Source organism: Cydia splendana, chromosome 2, assembly GCF_910591565.1.
Source record: "Cydia splendana chromosome 2, ilCydSple1.2, whole genome shotgun sequence".
NCBI lineage: Eukaryota > Metazoa > Arthropoda > Insecta > Lepidoptera > Tortricidae > Cydia > Cydia splendana.
Genome location: NC_085961.1, coordinates 16,323,768 through 16,343,761, shown reverse-complemented (window position 1 = coordinate 16,343,761; position 19,994 = coordinate 16,323,768). Strand labels below are relative to the sequence as shown.

The 19,994-nt window shown below is 38.8% G+C and overlaps 1 protein-coding gene across 3 annotated transcripts in view; it reads left to right on the top strand.

The window, feature by feature from the left end:
• Positions 1-19,994, top strand: part of LOC134804898 (peripheral plasma membrane protein CASK) — a 316,704-nt gene that overhangs the window by 3,854 nt on the left and 292,856 nt on the right. For all 3 annotated transcript variants that reach the window (XM_063778215.1, XM_063778224.1, XM_063778232.1), the window contains exons 2-10: positions 1,987-2,099; positions 2,455-2,560; positions 5,673-5,750; positions 6,333-6,514; positions 10,244-10,419; positions 11,437-11,559; positions 14,120-14,294; positions 14,834-14,955; positions 15,562-15,759. In XM_063778215.1, the coding sequence (XP_063634285.1) occupies positions 1,987-2,099; positions 2,455-2,560; positions 5,673-5,750; positions 6,333-6,514; positions 10,244-10,419; positions 11,437-11,559; positions 14,120-14,294; positions 14,834-14,955; positions 15,562-15,759 (1,273 nt within the window). The remainder of the gene's footprint in view (positions 1-1,986; positions 2,100-2,454; positions 2,561-5,672; positions 5,751-6,332; positions 6,515-10,243; positions 10,420-11,436; positions 11,560-14,119; positions 14,295-14,833; positions 14,956-15,561; positions 15,760-19,994) is intronic.

Below are 19,994 nucleotides of genomic sequence, written 5' to 3'. Positions count from 1 at the left end.
AGTGACAGTTCACTCCATATTATAACTTCATGCAAAACTTATGTAGTAATAATACAATCTAATATCATGGGTTCCCAAACTTTTTCAGTCCATGGTGCACTTGCAAGTTTAAAGTTTAATCTCGGTACCCTAATCTAGTTAGGCTATTTAAAATATGGTGAGGGGGATTGCCTCACGGCACTATACAAGCCGCACAGTTTGGGGACCCCTGATCATACATCACAACACTATACTACTAGGCACTCAGTATCACTCATAATCATAATTCATAATTGAATGACCCATGAGTTGAATGATTTGGCATTGAGTGTCAACAGTGGTAATTAGTAATAAAATTTTGTACTGAGGCCAATTTTAATATTACTTGTTTATTTGTCTTAGCACATGTTTAAAATATACTGTAACATTGGGAAAATAACACAAAAAAAATGTAGGTACATATTAAGAAGGTAACAACCATAGACTTTATATTAGTTTGTAGATTGAATAATATGTAATTAATTTATCTTACTTCATAATCACACACACCACACACCTCTTTTTATATGTAAACACAAAATAGTACCTGGACTAGACACACAAACATACATCTTTTCTCTTTATTTATAATAATTTATACTAGTTTGGATTTTTAAATATTCAGTAATGCGCCTAAATAATTAAATAATGATGTATCTATAGTTTCTTCTTCTTTTCAACCTGTTACCTACCTTCTGTTCCCCAACAGAGGGTAACAGGTTGAAAAGAAGTTCCCTTAAATTATATTTTTCCACTGACTGCGGTTCTGGGAAGTTTGGGTAACCTCCCACCGCATACCCAATACTCCCAACTCGCTGCTCCAGGGAACGGCGCCTAGTAAATTCTAAACTAATTAGTAAATCTATAGTTTATAAGGACAGAAAATAGCACTGATATATTAAGTTGCAATTTTATTGTTTAACCCTTAAATGCACAGTGTTGCCAAATGTCTACAAAGCATTAGACAGCTCACAGATTAAAAAAAAAAGGCTTACGTTCTTGAACGCACCTTTATACCAAACCTCAAGTAGTAGGGTGATGATTTAAGGGTTAAATTTACGCAATATTTTTAATTTATAAAAATTACATTCGTTTTAAGACGAAAAGTCAGAGAGCTTGGAAAAATCCAGAAGTTGATAATTTTTAGTATGTGATTTTGAACGGTGTTTTCGGGGTTTGTAATTATTTTATATTTAAAAACTTTATCATAGGTATATCACAAATAGTGTACCTTTTTAATGGTAGTAAAAAATTACATATATCTATTACTGAAAATTACATATTTACATAAATATGATTTAGCCAATTCAAGTTCTAACACTGATTTCGCAATGTAAATCGAAGTTATATTTTTTTTACTATTTTTCCTAGAATCGGCAAACAATTATTAATTTCGGGCAAAAAGAAAAAGGGTTAAGTCCTATCCTATATCACTGGGAGTCAGCTCTCCTCATAGATAAGTTTTCGTATGCAAAATCTTTTATACATTCAGTGCCGAAGACGCGACATCGCGTTAATGGTATTGCAGTCTTTTGCCAGGTATCTAGAGATATCGCTTCCCCAGTACCGAATGGACCCATCGTACAGTTTTCGCAGTCTACTCCCATGTGCATATTATCTTTCGCCTATTTAACCTTTTCGCCGCCACGCCAGTGTCATTAACGCCGTGTCAATAAATTTCAAGTACTTACCTAAACAACCCGTATCGTGGCGAGTGGGGCACGAAATGTACAGTCACCTGCAATGATATGTTACACAACGAAGGCCGCTAATCTGACACAATCTTATTTGTAGGCCTTCGAAGAGTAACATATTATTGCAGGTGACTGACTGACTGTACTGACATTATATCAAGTCAATGGCGGAGAAAAGGTTAATATTAATCGTATATTTTCATTCAGCAAAGCAGATTTGGTTGATTAATGACTTGTATAAATAAAATGTTTTTATAATGTCATGTTTTTGTAGGGGCCCTTTCAGTTTGGTCCGTCGCTGCGTGCACCGTCAAACGGGTCAACAGTTCGCGGTCAAAATTGTAGATGTCGCCCGATTTACTGCCAGTCCTGGACTCAGCACCGCTGGTAAGTTGTTTAAACCATTCGACAAAATTTACGACGATGTGAACTTCGACCTACGTATAAAACTTAATAATTTTGTTGGTCGTAATGTTAAATAACAGCAAAAAAAAGAAGGATTTTTTAAACTTGTATCGTACCACTAATACCTACTCTGTATAGCTGTGTCCACAGTTCCGCCCACGAGCTTTGCTTCATCGCTGAAAGGATTCCATAATTTAAAATAGCCCAACCCCATCTCTAAAAGGTTTAAGTTTTCTACTTAAAAAACTTCGTTAAAATTTGATTTCGTAGAAACAACTAGACAAACATTTCGCTTTTATAATTACTTGTGAAGTAAATAAAATATTGTTGTTTCCAGACCTCAAACGCGAGGCCACAATATGCCACATGCTGAAACATCCACACATCGTGGAGCTCTTGGAGACGTACAGCTCCGAGGGAATGCTCTATATGGTTTTTGAATAGTAAGTCAGTTTTCTTTAACCTTTTAAACCTTTGAACGCCGTATGTAATAAACAAAATACTTATCGTCGCCTAAAGCAGGCGTGGCTCACTCCGCGATTTCGTCGCTTTGCTACAGGTAGCTAAAAGTACATCCGTTCCACCCAAATTTTGGGGAAAGCCATAAGCCGCGCGTGGCGCTGTCGCCACCTAGCGGCCATATCTGTGCTGATCGTAACAGACGCGTTTTGTTACAGAGTGAGTCTTCTGTACCCAGTACTATTATTTATTCTGTGCCTAAAGTCGCACAAATCTTTTCATTTTGAGAATTAGTTGTTTGCATCCTACAGTATTGTCAGCTATAGTCGCAAATACCTTGTCTCCTTCAAATAGAGGAAGAGGTTTGCGACTTAAGGAGGCGTTTTAAACGTTCTTGGCGTAAATCTCATGACCAGTTAATTGGCGTCCAAAGGGTTAATTAAGCAATAGCGAAGCGAACTTATAATGTCCTTCTCATCTTGGGAACCGCGTTCCTAACCTAATAACAAATATTGGCGCAAGCACTAATTTTTACGATAGCGACTGCTACACCATTTGACCTTGTAAGCCAGAAGGGAAACGGCATTATTGGAATTGATCCGGTAATCTCGCGATATTTTCCTTAATTGAAACGCACATATGAAATTAACTAACATCCTATAGGTACCTAATAGAAAAGATTTCGGATATTTAAAGGCCATCAAAAAAAAAATCAATTCCATTTGCTTTGCTGTGTACGCACACATCGCTATGAATATATATTGACTGCTTTCATTACGGGTTTTCGTTGTCATTATATGTTCTTTCGGAATGCTTTGATTGAATAACCAATTTAGTAATTGAGCAGGTATTAAACCTGTCGAACATTTATCATTATCAAATGTATCTTACAATTCCTTATTACATACTTTCATACAACCTAAGTAGTAGTATTATGTTTTTCTTTTTTGGGTCAATAAATTATTTTTTTTGATGTAGTAGTAGAATGTGTATTGAATATAACTATAGGAGGATAAAAATGACAAAAACATGTAACGCGAACACGCCGACATTGCATCGTTACTGTTTCATTGTCTTAGTACACTTGTTGCTTTGTGTGTCGTTGCCAAGGTAAATTGGGTTGAATAATTTACATCTCGCTTAATTGGGTTGTATGCATTAGTGTTCTGTGGCGTAACGTAGGTCATATATAATACAACCTGTATGAAAGAATCAAAGAATAAGAAAGACTTATCCAGGGCAAGCAATTATCATCGTCCTTGAGGTTATTTCTTGTAGATTTTCTTAGCTCTTCATCCCATGATCACATACCTACACTTTACAAGCTTAGTCCCTTGTACAGTCACGTTCCGTGATTGTTGAGCTATTTAGGGTTCTAGCTAAATTGAACATTCCATAGCGTGAGTATTGAACAACCAATTTAGCTAGGACCCTAAATGGCTCAAGAATCGAGCGTGACTGTACCTACCTATATGCGCTCTGTAGATAAAGCTTTAAGGTCTCTGCCCACTACACCGTGTCATACCATGACCGTAGTAGGAACGTTTCAGGCAAAAAAATATTCTTTGTATTTTTAGTATGAGACTATGCCCACTAGCCCGTTCCGTCACCGACCATACCCGTCGCGTGCTATGCACGGACCGTCAAAAATTGTCGGCGAGGATATATTGCCGGTGCCGAAACGCTCCGTGCACGGCACGCAACGTTGCCAGAACGGTGCGTGCAGGCGGCGAAACGGTGAGCATACGGGTTATAACCGCGTATGGTGACCGTTCTAAGCCCGTTATAAACGCGTTGCCATATTTCTTGCTCGTTCTTGCCAGTCTGATAACTATTCGGTCGCTCTCTCTGACGAGTCTTGCTCTCGCGAATAAAACGCGGGTACTAAGGGGATGAAACGCGGATGCTACGGGGATTAAACCCGTTATGCGCGGATATGAAACGATGTGGACACGTTCTAGTGGGCATAGTAGTCCGTGTCGCGTTACTTTCCGTGCCCGATACGTTCATAGTACGGTCATGGTATGATACGGTATAGTGGGCAGAGACCTTTAGTTATACCAAATAGTTTTTATCGTAGGAGAGGTGCAAAGTCTAAGAAAAATCGTATCTCTGTTCCCTGGGTTTGTCTGCTGAACTAGATGGTGCTTAATGGAGCTATATATGATTTGTGGCAACTACTTTGTCAAACGACAGCAAAATTACCGAATTATTTACGGGGCCGTACAGCAACATACTTCAGTTATCAAATTACCGAATTATTTACGGGGCCGTACAGCAACATACATAAGTAAAGAAAGAGTGGTAACTGCATACATCAGTTTTCTTACCAAAACGCGCGTTATTTCGTAGTCGACATCTAACGTCAAGTAGTGGAACTATCAGTACCCCTACTTGACACCAGATATCACAAGTGTAGCTACTGACGAAAAATGTACTACTAAAACAATTTACAACTAATATTATTAGCAGAAGGGGTTGAAATTAGACTTCCAGTTAATCCGGTTATAATTTAGCTGAAAATTGTTGAGCATTAAAGTTTTCGTTCGCCGAGAAATCTATTGTCAACTAGCAGTACTTATAAATTCCGCTACATGACGCTATATGGCGACTACGAAATAACGCGCGTTTTGGTAAGAAAACTGATGTATGGAGTTACCACTCTTTCTTTACTTATACACTCTATGCTATAACTGAGTTTGCTGACATAGCGAATAAGGTTGTTTTTGATTGATCTGTTAAATACTAACTCTCTTATGCTCTAGTTTCCTAGGATAGTGGTGCCGTCATATAGCGGCCGTCTCCATACAAATACTGCGACATCCATATTTAGCCGTATTATTTAGTATGGAGACGGCCGCTATATGACGGCACCGCTATCCTAGAAAAACCGATCTTTAGGGTCGGTTGCACCAAACCGTCTGTCACCGTTAAAGCGTTCGCTAAATTTATTTGTATGGGAAATTCCATACTTCCCTGCTGTTTGACGTTAATCAGTCTGTAAAATGTGGTTGGTGCAACTGCCTTTGTACAATACGTACTGCACAAAGTGAAAACTATGTAACCTCCTTAAATTACATGTTCTCCATTTTTCAGTATGGATGGATCTGATCTCTGCTTCGAGGTGGTGCGCAGAGCTAGCGCCGGCTTCGTGTACAGTGAGGCTGTTGCTTGGTTAGTTCTTCAAAAAGAAACAGTTTTATTTCTGCTGTTGTCAGTCTAGGGTACTACTTGCCTGCTAATAAAATCAATTTCTTTTTTTGAACTGTTCAAACTATTTAGCCACTATGGAATTTATATAAAAACAGAACAAGAACCTACTTTTTTTTAGTTCTATCTGATTCATTAAATATAAATTATGTCCAATAATAACTGCTGTCTACGTTTTTCTAATAATTTTCTTACTGCAATTATTAACAGCCAATTATTTTTATCTTACGATTTCGGAATTCTCTCATAATGAAAGTAGTTCAGTAGAGTAGAAAAATAAAGTGATGCAGAGCCTTATTTGCACAAATACATAAGGCGAGAACAGGAACCATAAGATTTAATTTTCTACGATTAATGTTTAACCTTTTAACCGCCGTAGACTGATATATAAGACTTACAATATCCAGCTCATTTCACCGCAGTCTGATAAATTAAGACAAAACTTCGTGTAACTTCGTACCGGCGGCGACACGAGTATGCTCAATTAACAATTCTAAGCGGTTAAAAGGTTAAGTATAAATATTAAATTGTTATTGTGATCCCCAGCCACTACATGCGTCAGATCCTCGAGGCGCTGCGCTACTGCCACGAGAACGACATCGTGCACCGCGACGTGCGGCCGCACTGCGTGCTGCTGGCGGGGCGCGACAACTGCGCGCCCGTGAAGCTCGGCGGCTTCGGCGTCGCCGCGCAGCTGCCGCACGCCGCCGAGCACCAAGCGCCGCCTGGTACCTTACACATCTTATAATTACATATAACCAGTGATCGGAATAGGCAGAGTATATTTACCTACACTTGGTGGAACAAAGTCATGAAGTGGAGACTTCCTTGCGATAATTTTTTTTACCGGGACTTCCCGGATTTAAAAATCAGTAAAATAAATAAAATCTCATAATGTATCCCCAATGTACGTAAAATTAAATAGTAACCACAACACTACAAGTTTGTACTAGTTTACGAGTGATAATATAACATTATTGTATTTATATTATTTCAAACTTGTCCGTCTCTTTTACGCCAATACCAGCTGTGTTTAAGTGAAAGAGATAGAAGTAACAGTATTACTATGTTAATTGTAATTTCCATTGTTATCGTCTAAAAGACAAAGCAGATGTCGTTATCACTTATCGCTGTTACCTGCAACCCTTCTTATGCATTAAATAGAAGTGAATAGATTAATAGTTTCTTACTATCCCTTGTCGAGTACGTACGGAAGTGTAGATACTGTGTTTTTTGGATATTTGACATTTGCTTGTTTACTGGAATTTCGCCTGCTATACTTGATTACACACGGCCTGAACTCGGACACCGATTTTGCTTTGATTGGATTTGGCGATTACTGGATACTGAAAACACCACGGATACTGCAAAACTGCCAAGTTTCAAGGTAAGATAATGTATTTATTATTTAACATTTTTATCCTTTTCATTGTGTGTATGTGTAATCGAAGGTAAGAAAATAAAGGCTGAAATATATGGTCACGAACTATGACTATTGACTTGAGTCACTTGCCTATGTTCATAATTTGGCCGTGTAATGTATTAAACCTACATACATTATACTTACCGTACTGTACCTTGTTCAAGGGATCGACGCAGATGATGATTTGATTTATAATTTTGCACCACTCACATCTGTAGACGTTGAACGGTCATTTTCTACATACAAATGGGTTTTAAGCGTGAAAAAAAATAGACTGAAAATTTAAAATATGGAAAAAATTATAGTAATATATTTCAATCATCTCCAGGAGAATAATAATAGTACTGAAATGAATGAATGTTATGATTATGAATGTGATTCTGATAGTGACGACAAATAATTTTGTAAAGTAAATGAGAACGGGACTTAATCGCGTAGCACCTTACCCTAGCATAAAAGTAACTAATGGAAATCAAGTGCGGGTAGTTCCAAAAACTCATATAGCTAGAAAATGTTGACACAACTCCCTACCCGTATGCCTCTGACCACGGACGTAATGTGACATCCGAAACCTTGGGCCAAATATTAAATATAAGTGTTACGCGATTAAGTCCCGTTTTCATTTAATAATAGGTATGTGTGAAAATGGTGTTAGTTTAAATCAATATAATAATTTTGTATTTGTAGATTGAGTTGCAATGTTATTTATATTTAGACTTAATAAAGTAATAATAACTTTGTACATAAAGAGAGTTTATTAAAAAAATATATAGAAAAATCCGTTTATATATTGGTTGTTTTATTTTATGCCTATTTATTGTATTGAAGCAGTTTGCATTGTTTTTTGTACTATTCAGAACAATATTAATTATTCGGTAAGTTCCCGGGACTTTAGTCCCGCAAAAAAAATTTGTCGTAAGGAAGTCTCCACTTTTTATCTATGTTCTACCAAGTGTAGGTAAATATACTCTGCCTATTCCGATCACTGCATATAACCGAGGCGAAACACCGGACCCGACACGAGCCACCCGGGGACGCGATGACGATCTAAATTCAATTCTAAATTTGGAACCTTATGGTCGTTTTTGGTTGGCTTTAGATCCGTGGGACTCAAGGGTTTACATGTTTACATAATTAACTAATATTAACGCACTATGATGACGTTGAGGACTGTTTGGTGCGACCGGCTATAAGCTGCGAAATACCCGAAGGTTCCTGAGACTCGTGGACCTAGGCCATAAAATGACTAAATGACATGATAGAATACCTGTCCGATTGAGAATATGCATTTTGATAGGTTTACAAGCCTCGGGTGACAGTAACAGTTCTAACCCCCTTATTCATAAACGTTTACTAAAGTTGGCAAGCCGATAATAATCGTTTGTCCCTTTCCATCATACTAATATTATTGGCTTGTCAACTTTTATGAATAAGGGTAAATTGTTAACCAACTTTTAATGTACAGTAGGAGTTACGTGTAATCTTAACGCAGATTGATTTATTCATTTAAAAACTATTATTTTCAAGTATCGGTTATTCCAATTATTAGTTTTCTTATACCTAAAGATTTTACCCGAAACATTGGATTTGAACAAAACAACCTGGGGTGTATTTAAAACATTAACTTGTGAACTAAAATGACCTGACTAAAACCGGGTTGTATTATACAGAACTGGTGAGGGACACTCGACCGCTAATGGGTCCCGTGGGCCAAGCGTATCTCAAATCAGACGAGTACGGTAAGACTCGAAGCAAGTTGTGCCGTAACTGCATGGACATACTGTGCATTCTCCATTTGCACACCGTGTCTTCACTCACATCACCGATACACCATGTGTCTTATGCAGCAGACATCAGAGTTTATAATCGCTTGATCGAATTGTACCCAATTGGCACTTTTTCCACATACAACACGGACCCTGTTTCCTGCGTGATAGATGTAATTTTTATCTTTATTTATATGACTAGTTGAAATTTTATTTTCCTTTCCACATCGGCTTTTACACATTGGAATATATAGTTACTTGTTTGATTTACATAGTGTCGAATTCAGTTTCCGCTTTTTACCAATTTACGATAGTCAACATAGATTCTTTGATTGGATTAGGATAACCTAAAGATTGTTCCATCCGATTTGTTTGCAATGTAAGTAATTATGATTTAATGAAATTATTTTAGACAAAAAAGTTACACGTATCACAACAAAGCCACTTGATTAGACTTCAATATAAAGTACCAAAGCCTAGTGCCCTAGTTACACACCAAACTCTTTACTAGGTACAAGACAAAAAGATGAACGTTTCTTGAATGCGCTTAGGTTACCGTGACAACTACACCTGCGGTGACAGCATGGATGCATTTTTATCGCTTGTCACTATGCCCGTCACTTTCGTGCTTACATACTTGTTAGAACGTGACAGGCATGGTAACAGGCGATAAAAATGCGACCGTGCTACCGCCGCTTGTTGTCAATTTTGTTAGTGGCACGATACATCGATGTCATTATAAAAATTTTAAACATCGTGTTTCTGACTCCTATTTCAACAATTTAACAATGCCAACGAATACTAACAATTCCTCGCACGTACATTACTGGACTGACAAGCTACGATTCCAGTTTAGATTATACTTGCCCATCTGCCAACTCAACGAATTGTTTTCTAACCCTGACCCCATACTTTTCTGGATCAACGAATAACTAACGTCGCTTTTAACAATTGTTACTTGTTGATCCAAAAAATGTACGGCATATATCTTAGCGTCAGTTGACAATGATCACCAGTGATCGTTAGTTTTCCAGCAATTTTGGTGCAGCATTGTTGGTTAAAAGCATCTGTATGCCCTACTCTAGGTGAAATAGATAATTAGGGTTAATAACAGTAATATTAACCTCTCCCTAGAAAAAAATTGAAGAAAATCCTTTATTTTTACTATGCTGCACCAAAATTGCTGGAAAATTAACGATCACTGATCACTGACTGATACACACGCGAATTGACCCAATATTAAAAGCTAACGTTGTAAATATCTCCAGGTCGTATCGGAACACCGCACTACATGGCGCCCGAGGTGGTGTCGAGCCAGCTGTACGGCAAGCCGGTGGACGTGTGGGCCGCGGGCATTCTGCTGCACGTGCTGCTAGTCGGCTACTTGCCGTTCACTGGCACGAGGGAGAGGCTGTTTGAAGCTATATGCAGGGGAAGATTGCGGGTGAGTACCTGCACTATTGTATCTAGATTAGGACATTTCATGCTTACATACACCTTAGGGGTTGTGCACTAATCACGTGTTTTCAGCTACTTTTTGACACCCCCTCCCCCTTGGTGATATTTGGTGAGGTTTTTGGCTACCCCCCTTCCCCACTTGTATTTTTAATATTTCCATCCAACCATCCATCAAGGCGACGCGCTCCAAAATTTCGTAAGATAGACTCGCTATTTTGAAGTGTGGAGTGAAGATTTATGTTTAACGAAACGTATTTTTAACGTTGGTATTTTTTCTTAGTTTTGTTCACTGTAGAAAAATATACGTGAGGTCTCCTTATACGCCCCCACCCCCAACGTGATCTGTCGTGATTTTTTTGTGATCCCCTCCCCTCCATCGAACCTCGCGTGATTTGTGCACACGTCTTTACTTATAAAAAAAAAAACAACGGGTTGCACTCCGGGAGTGCCGACAGAAGTGAAAACTCAATGACTAGTCCAAAATGACTGCAGCACTATGTATATTGACCCATCCTCCTTTCTATTGAAAAACTTTAGTTCCGAAATTGCTGGCCAGTGAGCTTAAAATTGTAGCGTTAATTGTTTAAAATTCGAATAGAAATTGTAAAGTTACCTTCCAGACCTCGCATCTAAATATATTTGGTCATGATATTTTGAGTTTTATTCACCAGTACTAGAGTTCACTTTTATTAGCGATTTCATCAAGATGTAGCTTTATTGAATTATATTGGAGTGATATAAAGTTATGTAACTGTGAGATCCTCGTATTTCAGTCCGTAGAACATTGAGCTTTATTGCTTAATATAAAAGTCCAATTTTAAATAATTGACCTGATTATGATACGTTATGACTAAAGTTCTTTGGTAAATAACATTGTCCGTGACACATGACGTCAGCGTTACGTTACGCGTTCTGAATCGAGTTTATCATTTTTTCCCCACCTCAAAAAGTGCTCAGCGCCGCTAAAGAAGTTTTCACTTCAACTATCATCAATTGTTAACAGTTTGACGCCCCCCTTTGGGATGACATCAGCGACTCCGCTAAAGATTTGGTCCAGCGAATGCTGACAGTGGACCATACACAGAGAATAACCATCCAGGACGTGCTCAACCACAGGTGGATAAGAGTAAGTGGAGATCACCATTGTTTGTAGTAATAGACCGAGCCGAAACCCAAATGAAATATAATCATCATGAGTTCTGGGGACGATAAGTTAATCAAACCATATCGGGTAAATACATTTTTAATATAGACAGAGTTATTTTTTTATATTTTTTGGCACTTTATAGTTGATCTTCTGACCTCTGATGCACTAAAGTAGGGTCATGGAAACGAGGTAAAGAATGTAAACAATTTGACTGTTACTGAGTTACATTACGATGGTATTTGACTGAGTGATTATTATGTCTGTCCTTGTCTCTCGTACGTAGTAATGTCATCAGTTGGTCGACCAAGGCTGTTGTTGCGTGATTTCTGGCACAAGGAAGTTGTTAGTACAGAGGATCTACATTTGCCCGCCATTTTATGGATAAAATATGTTACCGTTTTTAGGGTTCCGTACCCAAAAGGTAAAACGGGACCCTATTACTAAGACTTCGCTGTCCGTCCGTCCGTCCGTCCGTCCGTCTGTCACCAGGCTGTATCTCACGAACCGTGATAGCTAGACAGTTGAAATTTTCACAGATGATGTATTTCTGTTGCCGCTATAACAACAAATACTAAAAACAGAATAAAATAAAGATTTAAATGGGGCTCCCATACAACAAACGTGATTTTTGACCAAAGTTAAGCAACGTCGGGCGTGGTCAGTACTTGGATGGGTGACCGTGTTTTTTTTGCATTTTTTTCCGTTTTTTTTTCAACCGACGAAAAAAAAACCGGAGGAGGTTCTCAAGTCGACGCGTATATATTTTTTTTTTTTATGTATGACCACGCATAACTTTTTACAGAGATGTTCGATTTTGATAATTATTTTTTTATTGGAAAGGGTATACCCCGAAGTTGGTCCCATATAAATTTGGAAAAAAAATCCAACCTTAAGGGTAGGAAAATAGGGGATGATTGATTTTTTCACTCACCGATTGTAACGTATGACCACGCATAACCTTTTACAGAGTAGTCGTAATAATAATAAAAAATTGGAAAAAAATCCTACCCTAAGGGTGGGAAAATAGGGGTAATTTATTTATATTACAGAACAAAATAATAGTTAAAGTAGGATTATTAATATAACAGTTAATAGCTAAAGCAAGGTAGGTAGCTATTTTAAAAGTAATCAAAAATTAAGCATGTAATAATTTGTATAAATTATAGCCACAGAAAATTATAAAATAAAAACTTTTTAACAAAAAAAAATAACCGCCGAAAAAAACTAAAAGGAAATAAAAAAACCGGCACTAACACGAAACGAGTCGACCAACAAAAACAATAGCACACTGAAAAGAAAAAAATAATTATTTTGTCTTCAATAACGCAAGTGAATACCTATGAACTATGTATATACATACTTCTGAAATCAATCACACAAATCTGCGTATTTATATATTTACAATCTGTTATTTTTGGAGTCGGTGCCAGCCTCAAACAAACTTGAGCACCTTAGTGAAGCACCTGCACCGACTCCAAAAATAACAGATTGTAAATATATAAATACGCAGATTTGTGTGATTGATTTCAGAAGTATGTATATACATAGTTCATAGGTATTCACTTGCGTTATTGAAGACAAAATAATTATTTTTTTCTTTTCAGTGTGCTATTGTTTTTGTTGGTCGACTCGTTTCGTGTTAGTGCCGGTTTTTCATTATGGCACGGAACCCTTCGTGCGCGAGTCCGACTCGCACTTGCCCGGTTTTTTTAAATACAGGTTTTTAATATCTGGAAGTTTGTGTACATTTTTTATGTCGTTACGTTGGCCTCACTTTAGATCCTTGTATTGTGATGATATTGTTATTCTATCGATCCTTGGACGATATACTACAAGGATGGTATTGTAACAATATGGTATTTGACTGTATTTAAAATAATTTATTTTACACCATGCATGAAATAAAGCACCTGAAGATTAATAAAACGTATTAGACAGCAGTTATTTTTAGACACAATTTTTTTTATTTTAAAACTCGTATAAAACTATAAAGAGTACGTAATTTGATAGTGACGTCACACGCTAGTGTTTCATATAAATTTCATAGTAGCAAAATCGTTTTGACAGTTCGAAAAAAAAACCGGGCAAGTGCGAGTCGGACTCGCGCACGAAGGCTTCCGTACCATAATGCAAAAAAAAAACGAAAAAAAAAGCAAAAAAAGAACGGTCACCCATCCAAGTACTGACCACTCCCGACGTTGCTTAACTTTGGTCAAAAATCACGTTTGTTGTATGGGAGCCCGATTTAAATCTTTATTTTATTCTGTTTTTAGTATTTGTTGTTATAGCGGCAACAGAAATACATCATCTGTGAAAATTTCAACTGTCTAGCTATCACGGTTCGTGAGATACAGCCTGGTGACAGACAGACGGACGGACGGACGGACGGACAGCGAAGTCTTAGTAATAGGGTCCCGTTTTACCCTTTGGGTACGGAACCCTAAAAAGAAACTGATTTGACTAGTAGTCAAATACCCTATGATTCAAGTACCAGATAAATTCAGCTTACAATCTAAGCAACTCGATGAATTTATTGAAGGACCGCGACAAGCAAAACCGTATCCACCTCGCCGGCACCGTGGACGAGTTGAAGAAGTTCAACAGCCGGCGCCGCCTGCGGGCCGCCACGCTGGCGGCGGCCGCGGCCGACGACGAAGAGGACGACGAACAGCCCGCCAGCAAGCAGGCCGTGCTCGAGGAGGCCAACGCGGCTGGTGAGTCGTATTCACTCTTTCTCCTACAGTTCAACAGCCGGCGCCGCCTGCGGGCCGCCACGCTGGCGGCGGCGGCGGCCGACGACGAAGAGGACGACGAACAGCCCGCCAGCAAGCAGGACGTGCTTGAGGAGGCCAACGCGGCTGGTGAGTCGTATTGTCTTTCTCCTACAGGAGTGGTACAATCAAGAACGCCGCAGGCACTGGTTGGGATAAAATCTATTGTATTGTACCATGGTTTGCAATAAACGATACTATACTATAATCCCTTTTGGGTTTGGTCCGGTTTCAGTAGTGCAGTTTGCTTTGTCTGATGTGAAAATAAAAGTTCTCGTATGGAAACAGTAATATCGGCTTTAGTCGGTGGTCGCATTTGCAGAGCACAAATTCAACTGCATTCAGCAGCATTTATACTTCACAGGGAAAGGAAGAATTGGTTGTGCTCAGCGACGGAAAAAAGTATAGATGAAGTTCTCAGAACATTTGTGACTTCGGAAATCGATCCGTATCATGATTGACACTTATCTATGTTGTTCTAGCTGTCAATCTCGTGGTGGAATCGCTGGACGACGTCGCGGTGTTGCAGGACGGGCCCGGGTTCGTTGACCCCGACCTGTTTCACAGCGTGCTGGACGACCTGCAGCTACGAGCGTTGCTCGAGGTAAGCTCATATAACGAAATAATGCAAGGGCGTAAGGTTGGTATTCATCTTTCTAGTATCTTGGTCCAATGTGTATTTGCGTGTCACATTTTGTTTAATGAGAGAGTGAGACGCAATGTACATTGGACAAAGAAATTGGCCAAGTGGAATACCACCCTAAGTGGCATATAACCCGAGGGCCACGATAGTCTTAGATCGTCAAGTGCGTGCTCGACGCTCACGTCACATATGGATGGCGGTTGGAGAGCGTGATGCGTTCCGTGGCCGAGGTTTGCCTTTAAGGTGCAGAGTTTTTGAAAAATACTAGCGCTTTTTCAGATTGCAACATGAATTAAAAATTCATTTTTACTAAGCAATCTTGTGTTTTTTTTTTGTAGGTAACGGCATCGATTCAAAACCTGATTTCTTGACTTTCGCGCGATAGAAAAAAATCACGAACCTTAAAAATATAAAAATTGCTTCTCTTTTTAAGTTTTAACCCAAATTACATGATTTGGGTTAAAACTTAAAAAAAAAAAAACAAAAACATGATACTCTCAGTGAGAGCGAGAGAAGAACCTGAACGAACGGGGCCATAAAATAAAATAAATGAAATGTATCGTACAGGTGTACGACCGCATCGCGTGCACGGTGGTGGTGAGCTCGGGGCGCGCGCCGGCGGCGGAGGGCCGGCAGCGCTGCCGCCAGGCGCTGGACGCGGCCGCGCGGCCCCGCCACAACCCCGCCGGGCCCGCCGCCGCCTCCGTCACCACCGCCGCCGCCATCCACGACCTCCGCCGGGCGCTGGCGCTGCCGCATATCAAGGTCAGTAAACTTGCCTTAAGCCCATGCTACACGGTCGCCGACAAGCCTTCAGACCGCGTGGCCTTGCTCCGTCCCGGACCGTGTAGACAGTTGTTTCCAACAAAATTTGACCAAAACTGACCAAGGACAGACCAAGGTCAGACGGTTAGAAGGCTTGTCGGCGACCGTGTAGCAAGGGCTTTACTATAATTACACGCTGACTTAGGGTCGGTTGCACCAAACTGTTCGTATCGTTAAAGAGTTCGCAAAATTTTTATGTATGGAAAGTTTCATAGTAAAGCGCCGGGGCGCGCCGGCTGACGTTGATCAGTCTGTCAAATGTGGTTGGTGCAACTGGCCCTTAGATGCAGACCTGACGGTTCAACAACTCGCATGCAATTTTCGATACATTGCTAACTACAGCGTATAAGGGCTGATTTAGACGGCGCGCAAACTCGCATACGATTTTAGTTATATTGTGGACTGTTGGTTACGTCCAATTCAATCGACCGATCAAAAACCGCAATGTAATGAAACTCGCATGCGTTTTCTCACATCGTCTAAATTTCTAAATGAACCTTAAAGAATTAAGTCGAGCGACTTAATACCGCAATGCAACGAGTTCTTCATCTTGAACCGTCTAAATGGGGTTTTCTCAAAAATGGACGGCAAAGTCGACTTTGCCGTATAAAAAAAAGGTCGCAAAGTGCGGAGTTTATGGTCGGTCATAAATTAAAAAGTTAAAAACATTCAGTCTCGATTTTGGGACTGCAATGTTGCATACAAATTCCATTATTTGTCGAGTTCCAAACTTTTTAAAAGTTTAAATGGCCATATCAAATGAAGGCACAGGCCCATTAAACAGCCAAACATATGATTAGTAATAATTATTATGATGTTGGTACCGCGACTATTTAGCTGCCTCAAATAGCTTGGCAGAAAAATACACTTCTATTTTAAAATTTAAAAAATAAAAAGGCGGCAAAGCAAACTTTTTCAATTGTTTCTACGTTTTCTGTGAAAATATATACGTAAGAACGTTGCTTCTGTAAAATATTCTTAATATTATATTTATATTTCTTGCACCATTTTTGAGAAAAACACTATTAGGCCACCAAATGAAGACCAAAAACAGCCACACAGAGGAAATAATTCGTGTGTGTGCGAATTTTGGCACAGTTGTAGGTAAAGGTGCCTTACATAATATAACAAAAGTACTCGTGGATAGGGGGTGTGCTAACGGGTAGGGGCGGTTTAAAGGTCCCTTTTTTTAGTTTTTCGTAAATAACTCGTAAACGGTGGCTCATAGCAAAAAATGTTCTTATACATAAGTAATCTACATAAAATTGCCTACAAGAAAGATTCCGTACACTTTTTCGCTAGGATCAATAGTAAAAAAGATATTAAAGCCGGAAAGTTAGTTATAATCAATTTTATGCTCCCTTTTTTTAGTTTTTCCTAAATAACTCGTAAACGGTGGCCCATAACAAAAAAATATTCATGAACATAAATAATCTACATAAAATTTTATACAAAAACGATTATATACACTTTTCCGCTAGGATCAGTATTTAAAAAGATATTAAAGGGGGAACGTTAGGTAATAATATTCAATTCTAGTCAATTTTATATCATGTATGTGTTTATTATCTACGTAAGAAATAAAAAATAAATTGTCTCGGGCGGGATACCAACTGACGACTCTGGAACCAACCCATCGCTCTGCCAAGCCAACTGAGCTACCGAGACTTACCCGAAGACAGCGAAAATTACTACTACTACATCTTTCATATCAGCCTTAAGGCACCGTTTGGATCCAGACAACGCCAGCATTACTGCTACAGTATTCCACCGGGACATTACTGCCAACCGCATTACTGTCGCAAATGACGAAAATCGGGCAGCAACATTGATTTTGACATTTGCGCTGTAATAGTGTTACAGTCGACTGCACTAGTTCAGGAAAAGTCAAAAAGGTAATTTTTGAGTGCGACATTACTGTCGACTGCATTACTGTCGCAAATAGCAAATATCTACTCAGCAACAGTGATTTTGACAATTGCGGCAGTAATGAAGTCGGCAGTAATGTCGCGTTCCAATACTGCTACTGTCGACTTCACTACTGCAGGAAACGTCAAAAGGGTAATTTTATCAAAACATTTATATTATATTGGACGTCGACTGCAGCAGTATTACAGCGTGAATTTCTGCCGACTGCATTACTGCTGCAATTTTCAAAATTGGTATTACGGATTTTTCACATTTGCAGAAGAAATTTAATACAGTTGGCAGTAATGTGGCGCTGCAATACTGCTGCGATTGAGAGTTAAAATTCGATTCCGAATATTTTCTTGTTTCGTACCCCCGTGGCTGGGTAACCCCTTACCACCTACCCAATGGGGATGGGCGAGAGGGGACGATGGCATCCTAAAGCCGGTGACAACCAACGACCCAGTGGCACCTGACTCCATTCTCAACACCATATTTTGCCGATGCACGACCGGGTGTGGGGCGCGATGCGGCTGCCGGAAAGCAGGAATTTCGTGCTCCAGTGTCTGTGGTGTATGCTCTGCTTGCGCTCATGCACTAACGGAGCCCCCATCGAAATCACTGTCAGCAATGATGATGATGATGATTTTGTAGTTTTAGAAGATAATTAGAAATTTTATTTATAGAACTATGCGTCCCAATCTTAAAATAAAGTTACTATTATGTGTAGAATTGATTATTATTAAATTTCTATCTTTAGTATCTTTTTAAATATTGATCCTAGCGAAAAAGTGTACTAGATCTTTATTGTAGGCAATTTAATGTTAATTATTTATGTATAAGAACAATTTTTGCTATGGGCCGCCGTTTACAAGTTATTTACGAAAAACTAAAAAAAATAACCGGCAAATTGATTAAAATTAAATTTCCCCCTGTAATATCTCATCAAATATTGATCCTATCGAAAAAGTATAAATAATATGTTTTGTAGAGAATTTTAACAGGATTATTTAAGTATAACGTTTTTTTTGCAATGAGCAACCGTTTACGAGTTATTTATAAAAAAGCAAAAAAAGGGACCTGCGAAGTGATTCTAATTAACTTTCCCCCTTTAATATTTTTTTAAATATTAATCCCAGAGAAAAATTTTCAGTGTCTTTTATAGAAAATTTTATGTACATTTTTTATGTCTTAGAACATTTTTTGATATGGGCTACCGTTCACCAGTCGTTTATGAAAACTAAAAAGAGACTTTAAAATTGATTATGATTAACTTTCTCGCTTAGTAACCTTTTGAATATTGAGCCTAGTGAAAAGTATTCAACATATTTTTTGTAGCAAATTGTATGTAGATTATTTATGTTGTAGAATATTTTCTGCTATGAGCTACCGTTTACGAGTTATTTAGGAACAACTAAAAATAAATGAACATTAGAAGTGATTATAAATAACATTCCTTCTTTAATAACTTTTTAAATATTGATCCTTGCGAAAAGTGTACTGTATCTTTTTTGTAGGAAATTTTGTGTGGATTATTTACGTTTCTGAACATTTTTTGCTATTGGCCACTCTTTACGAGTTATATACGAAAATATAAAAAAAAAACAGACCACAGAATTGATTTTAATTAACGTTCCCGTGTTGATATCTTCTTGAATATTGATCTTAGCAAAAAAGTGTACGGAATCTTTCTTGTAGGCAATTTTATGTAGATTACGTATATCTAAGAACATTTTTGCTATGAGCCACCGTTTACGAGTTATTTACGAAAACCTAAAAAAAGGGACCTTTAAACCCCCCCCCCCCCTACGCGTTAGCACACCCCCTATCAACCAGTACTTTCCTACAACTATGCCAAAATTCGCACACACATGAATTATTTCCCCTGTGTTTCCTTCGTTTGGTGGCCTATATATATGACTCGGCTGGAAGGCTACTTGCTGGCTTCGGATTTAATTAAACGGACTCCCAAGGTCGTCCGTTTAAAACGATTCCTCAGCCTGCAAGTAGCTACTTCCGAGCCTCGACAATAATGTACTATTAACGCCGTCACCGACCGATGAGGAAATCAAACCTTACCGCGTATCGGTCAGCGCTGACCGCTGCTCGCGCGCCTTTAGTGCGTTTAATATCGAGCTGAGGATATCTTGCGCTGATGAGCGGCGCTGATGTGGTGCGCGCCTCTGCCTTCAGTGAGCATTTTGAATATCAAGCTCAGAGCGGTCGGCGACGGCTGGCACTAGTACTAAAACCCGCCGCAATGTAAG